The sequence below is a fragment of the Nesoenas mayeri genome (assembly GCF_963082525.1).
Source record: "Nesoenas mayeri genome assembly, chromosome: 2".
NCBI classification, from domain to species: Eukaryota; Metazoa; Chordata; class Aves; order Columbiformes; family Columbidae; genus Nesoenas; species Nesoenas mayeri.
This window is the reverse complement of record NC_137543.1, coordinates 122,946,632-122,958,538: the sequence shown is the minus strand read 5'-3', so window position 1 is coordinate 122,958,538 and position 11,907 is coordinate 122,946,632. Positions and strand designations below refer to the sequence as shown.

The 11,907-nt window shown below is 41.4% G+C and overlaps 1 protein-coding gene across 1 annotated transcript; it reads left to right on the top strand.

Moving 5' to 3' along the window:
* The first annotated feature begins 2,524 nt into the window (after positions 1 to 2,524).
* OXSM (3-oxoacyl-ACP synthase, mitochondrial) lies at positions 2,525 to 8,312 on the top strand. Its single transcript, XM_080339751.1, has 3 exons — positions 2,525 to 2,599; positions 4,250 to 5,267; positions 7,736 to 8,312. Exons 2-3 carry the CDS (start codon positions 4,285 to 4,287, stop codon positions 8,136 to 8,138), a joined length of 1,386 nt encoding a protein of 461 aa, XP_080195877.1. The 5' UTR covers positions 2,525 to 2,599; positions 4,250 to 4,284; the 3' UTR covers positions 8,139 to 8,312.
* Positions 8,313 to 11,907: the final 3,595 nt, after the last annotated feature.

Sequence of the window (11,907 nt, the reverse complement as noted above, 5' to 3'; positions counted from 1 at the left end):
CTACATAAAAGTACTTAAATACTTTTGTGGGGGACTACGGGTCCGTGGATTCCCTGACGGAGGGCACGGGAACAGAGATTAGCCTTGAAGATATTAAGGTCTACCCATGAGAAAGACGGGAGTAAAGGAGTATCCGGAGATACTAAGGTGTACCTGGGACAGAGAAGGGAGTGAAAGAGTAACATAGATGATAGCAAAATTAGCCAATGATATGTTAGTACTGCAACTTGTAACCAATAGCAAAAAGACACATGAGCTGGTAAAGACTACATAAAGAGGCATTTGTGGCAATAAATGGAGACGAAGAAAAAAACCATAGCTGCTGCTTCTTTTTCTAGACTTCTGGTTTGTGCTGTTAGTGAAAGAACTGTGATGTAGAATCTCAGACAAAAAGGTTTGCAGGGCTTTGCTTTCTTAAGAACACAACATTTTAAAAGTTCCAAGTAGGTCATTAAATTTCAAGCTGGCTTGTCATTATTAGTTGACATTATGCTGTAGCTCAGCTGTCTGTTTCTCACAGACCACTCACCTTATTGTCTATATTTTTTTTAAGATGGTACCTATCCCTTACAGAAGCTGAGATTTAACCCAAGGGTTAAAAAGGTTTTAACTTTTGCTGTGATTACAGTTAGTCTGCCTCCTAACATAGTTTAAAAGTCAGTAATTCAGCCCTCAAAACCATGGAATTGGTACCAAAGTAATACAATTTTAATTTGATGCCACGTTCCTTGGCTGCTTCTTCAGCTTTTAACTTCCTTTCCATGCTTTTCATTTAGGCCTGTGGCTGCCCTCTCAAATTTAAAGACTAACTGTATTGCTATACCTGTAACGTAAGTACATAATGCATTTAAGTAGGGCATTTGTAAATAATGCTTTGGGAGTGCTCATAGCCAAGTGGTGTGAGAAAAAATAGAAAACCAAGTGCCAATTTCCAACAAATTAATAACACCTTTAATGTCCAAGAAATGTTATTTCTAAAAGGAAAATAAATACACACTAGTCATTAAAAAAACAAAATCTGCACAAGTGTTTATTTTTTCTTTATTAAATATTGCATTTCCCTCCTTTTGGGCATCTGTGTGGTTTTGTTGTTGTTTTCTGTTTGTTTGTTTTGGGTTTTTTGTTTGTTTGGTTTGTTTTTTCCTGCAGTAAGTGCTTCATGTCCTTGCTGATGAGACTTTGGCACACGTGTTATGCTCTGTCATGATGGCTCCTAGACTTCATGTATTTGAAGTGTTGTGCAACAGTCTTTCTCAAGTAAAAACTTAACTGTTCCTACGTATCATCTCTGGCACAGCTTGCAGCATGGTCTCAGTTCAGATAACGCACTATGGTTCCTCCATTTGGAAGCAGCAATAATAGGTAGTTATTTGTGTATTAATGCTGTTGGTGTATTTCTGCATGTACTTTCAATACAGTCCTGTGAAGTCACTGATCAACTTGTCTTTGTCTACTTCTAACTCTCTTTTCTACCAGTATTTCAGCCCGTGTGTGGAGGAGCACACATTACCCAGGAATGTGACAGTGAAGTTGGGAGCTGGTGAAAGATGGGAATCTGAGGGGCGCAGATTGAGAACAGGGATCAGATCAGAACTGGGACTAGAGCAAGGGAATGAAGCGCAGGTTGGAAAACTGAACCAAGGAATTAGTTATGGTGGAATATAAAATGGGCCTGGAAGAGACTGTAAGGCCATGAAGAGCTCCTCCTGCACCTGGGTGCGATGGCCTTGAGTTACGTGGTGACGTACTGGTTACCACTGAGGTTCGGACAGGTCCCACCCGCTCTGTGCGGAAATGTGCTGCAGTGCTCAACATGGCATGAAGGAAACTGATGGGAAACCACAAGGTCTCCCTCACGACCGCAGCATGACCCTCTTGCCTGTTATACCACTGGGAAGGGCCATGAGGCTGGTGAGGGGCCTGGAGCACAAGTCTGATGAGGAGCGGCTGAGGGAACTGGGGCTGTTCAGCCTGGAGGAGGCTGAGGGGAGACCTTATCGCTGTCTGCAACTACCTGAAAGGAGATTGTAGCATGGAGGGTGTTGGTCTCTTCTCCCACGTAGCAAGTGATAAGTGGAAATGGCCTCAAGTAGCACCAGGGGAGGTTTAGATTGGATATTAGAAAAAAATTCCTCAGGGAAAGGGTTGTCAGGCATTGGAACAGGCTGCCCAGGGAAGTGGTGGAGTTCCTAGAGTTATTCCTAGAGTTATTTAAAAGAGTTAAATGCAATATATTTAAAAGAGTTTAAATGCAATATATTCCTAGAGTTATTCCTAGAGTTATTGAAAAGACGTGTAGATGTGGTCCTTAGGGACGCGTTTGGAGGCCGACATGACAGTGCCAGGTTAACGGTTGGACTCCACGATCGTCAAGGTCTCCGACGGGGAGCGGGAGGCGCCGCCGGGCTGCGCAATCCACCGCCGAGTTACCGATTCGCTCGCAGAGTTCCTCATCAATCGGGACATCGGAGATCGGCTACAAAGCCGTCGCGTGGTTGTCCCCCCGGTCTGTCTCGGGTGGTGCGGCCCGACGCCTTCGGAAAGGGCGAGGGAGGCAGAGCCAACCATCGCGGAGTAAGGGGGAGCGCGGCCGGCGGAGGTATCTCTGCAGGCTGGGACGGGGGGAGGCGGGGGGTTGCCGGCCGGCCCCTGCCGGGAGCGGGAGAGCATCCCCCGCCGGCAGAGCCGCGGGAGAGGCTGCCCCCAGCGGAACAGGGCGGGACGGCAATGGCGACAGCGGGCGGAGCGGCCCCGGCCGAAACGCGGGGTGGTGCGCGGGAGTCCGGTGGCGCCGGGGACATTCGCTGCTGTTTTAACTCTTGCTTTAAGCATTAAAAGTAGTTAATGCCCTTGAAACACCCGGTGGCGTCCCGTAGCTCTTGTTCCCGGGGAGAAATTGTGCCCCGCTTGTTCTTTTTAGTGCGCAGTAGGTAATGGAGCATTGCTTGGGTCAGTCTAGTTCTCCGGATTATTATACACCGGTTGACAGCATTTTATTAGTTTTATTAGGTTATCGTGTTTACTAATATTAACATCTGCATGTGGCATTAGGCATGGAGTGCCTGAGAGACCTCTGCATTTAACTCCCCACTCTTCTTACAAAATGCAGCCCAACTGCCCCAAAACAAATGACAAATTTGAGTGGGGATTTAAAGCAGCCTCCTTAAAAAACCCGCCTGCATTAGTAAGCACTGGTTGTAAGTTTTGTTTTTTAATAATGCTGCTGTGTACTTGTGCTGGCACAGAAAGAGCAGGTCTGTGTATTTTAACAGGAGTGCATTGCCTGGTTGCGCTGTATGGTCCCTGTACAGCTCTCTATATTTTACCAAACACCTGGCAATGTCACAGTGCCTTTTTTTCCATGGTAAAAAGCGGGTCGAAGCCTGCATGGCAGATGTTGACAGAGCCATTCTCCAGCAGGATGGATGCCCACCACCAGACCTGCCCCCGACCTGGCGGTGGCCGAGGCGGGAGATGAGGGCTGTGTATGATGCAGTGCTGTGGCGTTACAGCTTGGCATGGTCCTCTTGTCCTGCCTGAAGAGCTTGTGCTCAGCGGTGGCCTTCGCTGTCAGCTGATGTGCCTCACAATGCGTGGGGTCTGGTGGTGTTACCTTCAAGGAGGTCGTGGTGGTGTGGTACATCTTGACCAAACACACTTGAGGTGCATGTTCCCTGACAGTCTAAATGCCTCAAGGCTTATACAGGATAGGTGAAGGTAGAAAGATGAGCAGTCTCTTGTCTAAGATAGGTATTTCCTTGGTGGCAGAGACCAGGAAGAGTTTCTTGACTCCTTCTGTTCTGAGTTTTCTAGACCATTGTGCCTGACATAAAGGTTAAGGTGACAACATCCTTAACATGATAATGGTAGGACATACGCTTTCAGGTGAACGCACGCTTTCTCCCTGAGAAGATTTAAGCTATTAATGCTCCTTGTTGATACCTCCAGCTGGTGGTTAAAGCCCCAGGGAGAGTTTTGCAGCAACACTAGAGGGTGCCTCACAGTCCACAGTAGTGCAAACTCGTATTCATTAGCAGCTTAAGCTAGAAGAGCCCACTGGAGGCATTCACAAAGTGAAAGTGTTTCTGTGCCCTCTCTGCCATAACACATACTATTCCTGATTACAGACATGGAAACTACATCCCTTTCTACAGGGTTGAAAATTGGCTTTCATGTAAAAAGCAGGTTGATAACTGTTTTTCACATTGGCTGCTTTATTGTTCCGTTTGTGTCTTTTTTTTCTTCCCAGTTACAGGAATGTGCTTGAAGTGATTGCTTTCCACCATGTTGTCACAGCGCTCGTGGGATCTATTAAAGATCTCAAATCTCCATTTCTGGAATCTGAATTTAAATCTGTATTTACAAAACCACAGAAGAGCTTTCAGCAAGTCACTGCCTGCATGTCGAAGGAAAGTAGTTGTTACAGGTATTGGCTTAGTGTCCCCTCTTGGCGTGGGGGCTCAATTTGTGTGGAAGCGCCTGCTCCAAGGAGACAGTGGAATTGCATCGCTAGATGGGGAAGAATATGCAGGCGTCCCCTGTAAAGTGGCTGCTTGCGTGCCAAGGGGAAAGGAGGAGGGTCAGTTCAGTGAAGAAAGCTTTGTGTCGAAGTCAGAGATCAAATCCATGAGTTCTGCTACTGTCATGGCCATCGGTGCAGCAGAGCTGGCAATGAAGGACTCCGGCTGGTCTCCTCAGTCTGAACAGGATCGCTTAAGTGCCGGTGTAGCAATTGGGATGGGAATGGTTCCACTGGAAGAGATTTCTGATACAGCCGCTTTATTTAAAACAAAGGGCTATAACAAGGTCAGCCCGTTCTTTGTCCCAAAGATTTTAGTCAACATGGCAGCAGGCCAGATTAGCATTAAATACCAACTGAAAGGGCCGAATCATGCGGTGTCGACTGCATGTACCACAGGTGCTCACGCTGTTGGAGACTCCTTTAGATTTATTGCTGCCGGTGATGCTGATGTCATGTTGGCCGGAGGGACTGAGGCTTGCATTAGTCCTTTGTCCTTGGCTGGATTTGCAAGAGCTCGGGCCCTCAGCACGAGTTTTAACTCAAGCCCTAAAATGGCGTGTCGACCGTTTGATTCACAGAGGGAAGGATTTGTAATGGGAGAGGGTGCTGCTGTGCTGGTCTTGGAAGAGTATGAGCATGCTGTACAAAGAGGTGCTAGGGTCTATGCAGAAGTCCTAGGTTATGGACTGTCTGGTGACGCTTGCCACATAACAGCACCTAATCCAGAGGGAGATGGTGCATTCAGGTAAGAACCATGTGTTGATTATGATGGCTACTTCATATGTTATTATAATATCTATTATAATTAAATTACAATAATATTATATATTATAATGATATATAAATATATAGTTATTAATATAATAATATATTATATTTATAGTGGGTACATTTGTTTCTGTTATTGTGTGCTTTTCCTAGAGAAATGCTGTTCAATCTTGAGCTTCTGGTAAGGTTGTGCCCCAATTTTGTTTTTATAGCAACAGGGTGAAGGCCGGTTCTTGCTAGAATCAGCCTTTTTGCATAGAATTATGAAAGCTTTCTTTATGTGAAAATATTTTACGTTTGCTGCCTACAGCTGTTCACACAAATAAGACTCAATGGAAACTTTTTGTTTAAGATTCTTATGGTACAATAGAATCTTTTCAAGTTCTCCTTCACCCTTTGTCCATAGAGAAGAGAGATCCCACTGTAAAAGCAGTGATTTGTTGTGGTCTGAAAAGGAAATAGGATTGCTAAAGAAATCCCAAGTGATGAAAGCTGTAGAGCACTTGGAGGATAATTACTGTACATGCAATTAGCATTAATTATGGCTATTCTTATTGAGAAAAGACTTCAGCTTTTCATAAACAAAGTATTTCAATCATATGTCTGTGCTACAATAATATTTAAATACTTCATTCTAATACATCTAAGAGTGTTGGTGGAGTGCCATAGCAGAAATACACTTTAGTACTATTTAGTAAGATGGTAAAGCTTCATCATTGTTAATCTTATCAAAACCAGTTCACAAGTAGATGATATTCCTCTGTCCTTATCATTGATCTAATCAAATTGTCAGGTAAATTACACATGTAAGTATATGTACTCTTTGTGAGCTTTGTGTGAGCTAAACAGTACTACTGACAGTGGAACCTTTAGTAAAGATGTAGTTTGCATTATTCTGAATGTATGTGAATATTTAATAAAAAAATTCAATATATTACTGCACAAATAAATCAAACTTTTGCATGGTGTTGTAAAGCTGTGTTTGTATCTTCATTGGGTTAGCAGATTTTTCAAGAAGTGTAATATACCAGGTTTCCCTCTATGCTATTTGATTCATACATAATTCTTCTACAGACTTAGGTGCGAGTTGCGTAATCAGGAGTGTCTTATCTCAGATTTTCAGACTTGTTTACCCTTGAGATGATATGGCAATATATTGTAACAAAATTTTTGTATATTTTATGATTGCAGTAGCATATAAATTAAATTCGCAGTGGGATGTAGTTGAAAATTAATCTTGGTATCTCAAAAATGTTGAGCCTTTCCACCCTTGAGATGAAGTGATACATTTTAATACAGTCTTCAAGCCAATATTTTCTTATTGCACTGGTATATGTATTAGATCTGAAATGTATATGCTTCACTTTTCTGAAGGAATTTTATTTACCACATCAAAAAAAATTCAAGGGAATATATTTTTTGTCATCTTCTCATAACTTCTACAGTTGGAGACTAATACATATTGGAATAAACCTGCAGAACAGGAGAGGCAAAGCTAGACTCAGAAGCATGGCTATAAAGTGTGTTCTACACAATTAATCTGTTATCTCCTTAAGTAAATATGCTTCTTGCAGCTGATGTATTTAACTAAATTAATGTATCTGTTTCTGTCATGTTTAATCAGTAATCTTTTTTTGCTTGAATGTTGGGTCACTGTCTAGTGACAGTGAGCATCAGTGAACTCCAAGCTAAGCTGGATGCATCTGAGGGTGGAAGGCTCTAATGGAGACATTTAAATTTATCCAGCAGCCTGTGCTATCCTTTTTTGAGCTTCTTTTTATTTACTAATTTTTCATAAAATTCAAAAGAGTCAATGGTCCTAAGCTTATTGGTATTTTTGTTTGATAGAGCAAGTTTTATTGCTAATTCCTTAACACCATAAATATTGAGGGGAAATAAAATGTAAAAACAGGAGAATCTTCTTCTGATTTACAATGGCAAGGGAATTTCTTGGATCATTGTACTGACTGTTACGTTAATGCATCAGCTACCCCTAAAGAATCTTCAGATCAGGAAACCTAATTTTTGTAACAATTTCAGGTAGTTCTTTCTCTCTCAAATGTTTTCAAATTTTGCGTTGGAAAGGGTCCTTGATATATTAATGTAGTCTGTAGAGACTGTTTATCTTCTTTCTTTTCTTTTTTATTTTTCTCAACTATGGAATTTAATCTGTAAATTTTTAGCAGCAAGTCTGATTTTATAGTGGGCCTCACCACTACTGTCTTTTTAGGGTGGCAAAATGTAGATGGTAGTATGTTTAGTTAGATGAATCCATCTCTTGTCATTTACATGCCTGATAAACTATGTCATGCAGATTTTTGCGTTTCATAAACATTTAAAAACACCCTGTATGGTTGTTTTTGGTTTGTACATATGTGTTAGTAACAAAAATACAGTAGGAGATTCAGCTTTCTGCCTTTTTTTTTTTCCTTTGTTTTCTCTTAGGTGTATGTCTGCAGCAATAAAAGATTCTGGGATCAAACCTGAAGAGGTAACATATGTGAATGCACATGCAACTTCTACTCCTCTAGGAGATGCTGCTGAGAATCAAGCAATCAAGAGACTTTTTAAAGATCACTCACGTAATATTGCAGTTTCCTCAACGAAAGGAGCAACGGGACATCTCTTGGGGGCTGCAGGAGCTATTGAGGCAGCATTTACCGCACTGTCCTGTTACCATGGAATTTTGCCACCTACTCTAAACCTGCAGAAAACAGAGGCAGAGTTTGATCTCAATTATGTTCCTTTAATAGCTCAGGAATGGAAAACTGAAAAACGGCGTATAGCACTCACAAATTCATTTGGCTTTGGTGGTACTAATGCAACTTTGTGCTTTGCAAGTGTTTAGCTTATGTTGTGCGTGTTGCGAAAAAAGGCACTGATGATTTTCTGTACTGCCACCCTCGCAGCTTTGAGAATTGCTCGTTTGATACACAAGAACTTTACTCGCCCTAACATTGACATCAGTAATTCTTTTAGAAGGAAGGAATTTCTTTTACTCATTTAATAAAAATAAATGAAAGCTCTATTCTTTATGTGGTAAAGAAGTTTTTGTTCTTGACTAGAAGAAGAGACATTGATCATTCTGTGTTTTTGCTTCAGTAGAATAGATTTTTCATACGCATATGGCAAAGAAATTGCTTGGAAACATTTATGCAAAAGAGAGGCTGGCCAAGAAGTTAGGACTTCACAGTCATGACTTGATGACTGTGTGTGATGATACAAGGTTTATGATTAAGCTCCCCTTTATTACCCATTCCATTTATAATTCTGCCTTTTCACTCTTGGTAAGTTGTTTCAAATATGACTTATGAACATTCTTCCATACAGATGACATTCAGGAGAAAATAATACAGGAGTTAATGAGATATCTGACGGGGGTTAATTTTCGTTTTAGCTTTATTAATTTCCATATATTGCGTTATTTGATTAGCCATGGCATGGAGTGGTAACAGTGAAGAATGCACACAGCATGGCATGTACATTTTCCATGTGGCACAGGGATTGACTTGGTAGTTGATAACCTGTTTTGTTCTGAAGCTCTGGACAAGAATAGCAAGGCAGATATTCAAGTATGGTATTGAGGATTTAAAAAATAGTTGCACAGAAAGGAAAAAGACTCTTTAAACCTCTGCTTGTTCTGCCAAAATGGAAATATAGAACTAGCCAAACTTCGAAAAAAACAAGGAATCTTTCAGCAAAATAAAAAAGCATATGCAAGAAACAGATCTGGGTCTTGTGTTGAGGATGAGAAAGACGAAGAACAAGGACAGGAAAATGAAATTATACCTGAAGCTGGCATATTGATGGTGGTTTAGGTTTTCTCTTGCAAAGAATAGGTAAAGGACTTTGACTTTTCTGGCACCAGTCAGCACCTTAGCCAAGTAGTGCCTCCATCCATAGTGCAGATGTGATTGAAGTCAGATGGGTTACTTTATTTAAAGATATTTTACCAGTTTTCTTTTTGAAAATGTCATTTCTTAGCCTTTGACCCACGTAAGTGGAGGCAGAGTAGCTCACTAGCTGTAACGTAAAGGATACATAAAGTAGCTATACTATAAGTAAATTTCATTCTGGAAAGAAATTACTAATGGGCTATCACAAGGCTTAGTAGCACCATAAACCTCATTATTTATACAAATGGCCTGAGTGATGATGTGGAACAGCATAATTTTTGCATTTGCTGTCTTTACTGAACAGAAAGTTAAAGAGAATGCCAAGAAAAATGCAGTTGGAGAATGATTAAGACTCACTTAGAAGCTGAGCTCATAGAGAACAAGGCAGTCCAAAATGGATTAATGAATAAAGCCTGAAAGTAAAATAACATATTACCAAAGGGAAAATGTAAGAGCATACAAACCAAAGAGAGTATGGGAATTTGCTGTTGGGAAAAATACCCACAAACCTCTTAGATTGTGATAATAGTAGAAATACAATTAATGAGGACCTAGATTGCATGAAATATAAAAAGCAGAATATAAAATTCAACATTACTTTCTGAAAAGTATATGCAAAAAGGAATTCATTTAAAGAATTCAGCCTCGGAGAGAGAGCTAGCAGCAGGGTTGTGCATTCATCCAGTGAGTTTCTCCTGCAGATAGGATTTTGCAGGTAGTTGTAATCTAGGAAGGAATATGGGAAGACTAGATAGTGCTGCATTATTGTGGACCTGAAGTACAGTCTAATTAAACCCACCCAGTCTCGATACATAGCCGCAGATCTGTAATTAATATTTTGTCAGGTAGATATGCTTCCCTTTCCCTCTGATAGCAGAGGTCATGGCCTCAGGAGTGCTGGATGCAGACTCTTGGGTACCAACCATGAAAAGACAGATTATAGCGTCACACAGAAAAATACAATAAAACGAAACAATTAAAAGATCTTTCTTCTCACTTCAGCTCTTTGCAATTTAATCATCTGCTGCAGGTAACCTTTAAACCATGAAAGCTTTGTGACAGGAGTTATTTTAGGTGGTTTTATTATGGATAATTGTAACAGGCCTAGATGCAGTACTCAATAGTGTGCCCTGTAGGGAGTTAAGATTTTTTAAAAAATGAATAGAGCCAAAGTTTGACCTGTGTTGATTTGAATTTTTTTTGTATTGATTTCATTTTTTTGTACTTGTTTGGAATCATCTCTTTTTATCACGTACCCCACTGAGCTGATCAGGGACTACTTAATGCTAATTGCTGCTTTATTACGATAGTTGCAAACATAAAAGGAAAATAGATGTCTCTCTGTTGCTAAACTATTAAGCGGCCAAATTGACCAACATATTTAAACAAAATGCTGTCCCTTAAAATGCTCACTTCATCTTAATAATTGAGAGGTATAACGGTCCAGAGCTTGTGTGATCACAGGCACGTCACAAGAAGAGCCAGAGGCCACAAATGCATTTCCAAAGAGCAAGTTATATTTTAGTTACCTCTCTACTGGGCTATCTCAGAAGACGCACCTGAGCTCCCATGCAGAGGTAGCACAAGTGGGGATGCAGGCGCTGGTAAGTTCAGCCCTGGTAGAAGATCACTGGGCTTGCTGAGCTCACCTGTATTTCAAGGCTTCAGAAAGGTGCAGCCTCTTGCTCTTTTCTCACAACAAAGCAAGAATCTCAGACATTGTGATAAGATGTCTAGAGTTTCTCACAGGCCTATGTTACCTAACACAGAGGTTCTACTCATCAAGCATATGAGGTCAGTAAAACAATTAGCGTGATGTATATGCTTTTTCTACAGAAAGCTACAAGTCACTTGAGCATATTTACATTTAACCAACCTCCTCGCCATTCTTCCATTATATTCCCATACTGTTTGTATTAAAAAAGTTTAATATTTAATATTTAGACTCATAAGCTTGGAGTTACAATCTGATAAGCAACACCTGGAAATAATACATTTATTTTGAAGTGTTTGAGTGTATATTTTGAAGCCTACTTCTACAGTGGTGCAACGCAGTTGTGAGAGGCAAATGCTCTGGGGAGGATCACAGAGTGGCTGAGACTGGAAAGGCGGCTCTGGAGATCGCTTAGTCCACCGCCCCTGCTCAAAGCAGGGCCAGCTAGAGCAGGTTGCTCAGGGCCACATCCAGCTGGATTTTAGGTATCTCCAAGGATGGAGATGCCACAAAATCTCTGGGCAACCTGTGCCAGTGCTTGGTCACACTCACTGAGAAGTTTCTTGCATTTAAATGGAATTTCCTGCATTTAAATTTGTACCCATTGACTCGACCTTTCACTGGACAATACTGAGAAGAGTCTGTCTCCCTTCATTCCCCCCATCAGGTATTTATACACATTGATCAGACTCCCCAGAGCCTTCTCCAGGCTGAACCATCCCAACTCTAATCCTGTCTGCATATGTCAGATATTTCAGTTCCTTTATCATCTTTGTGCCCTTCACTGGACTTGCTCCAGTATGTCAATGTTTGTCATGCACTGGGGAGCCCAGGAGTGAATTCAGCACTGCAGATGTGTCTCACCTGTGCTAAATAGAGGGAAAGGATCATCTCCCATGACCTCTTGCTGATGTTCTTCCTAATGCAGCCTGCAATGCTTTTGGGCTTTGCTGCAAGGGCAGCAGGTCCATCAGCTGAGCTGCTTTCCAGCTGGTTGGCCTGGGGGA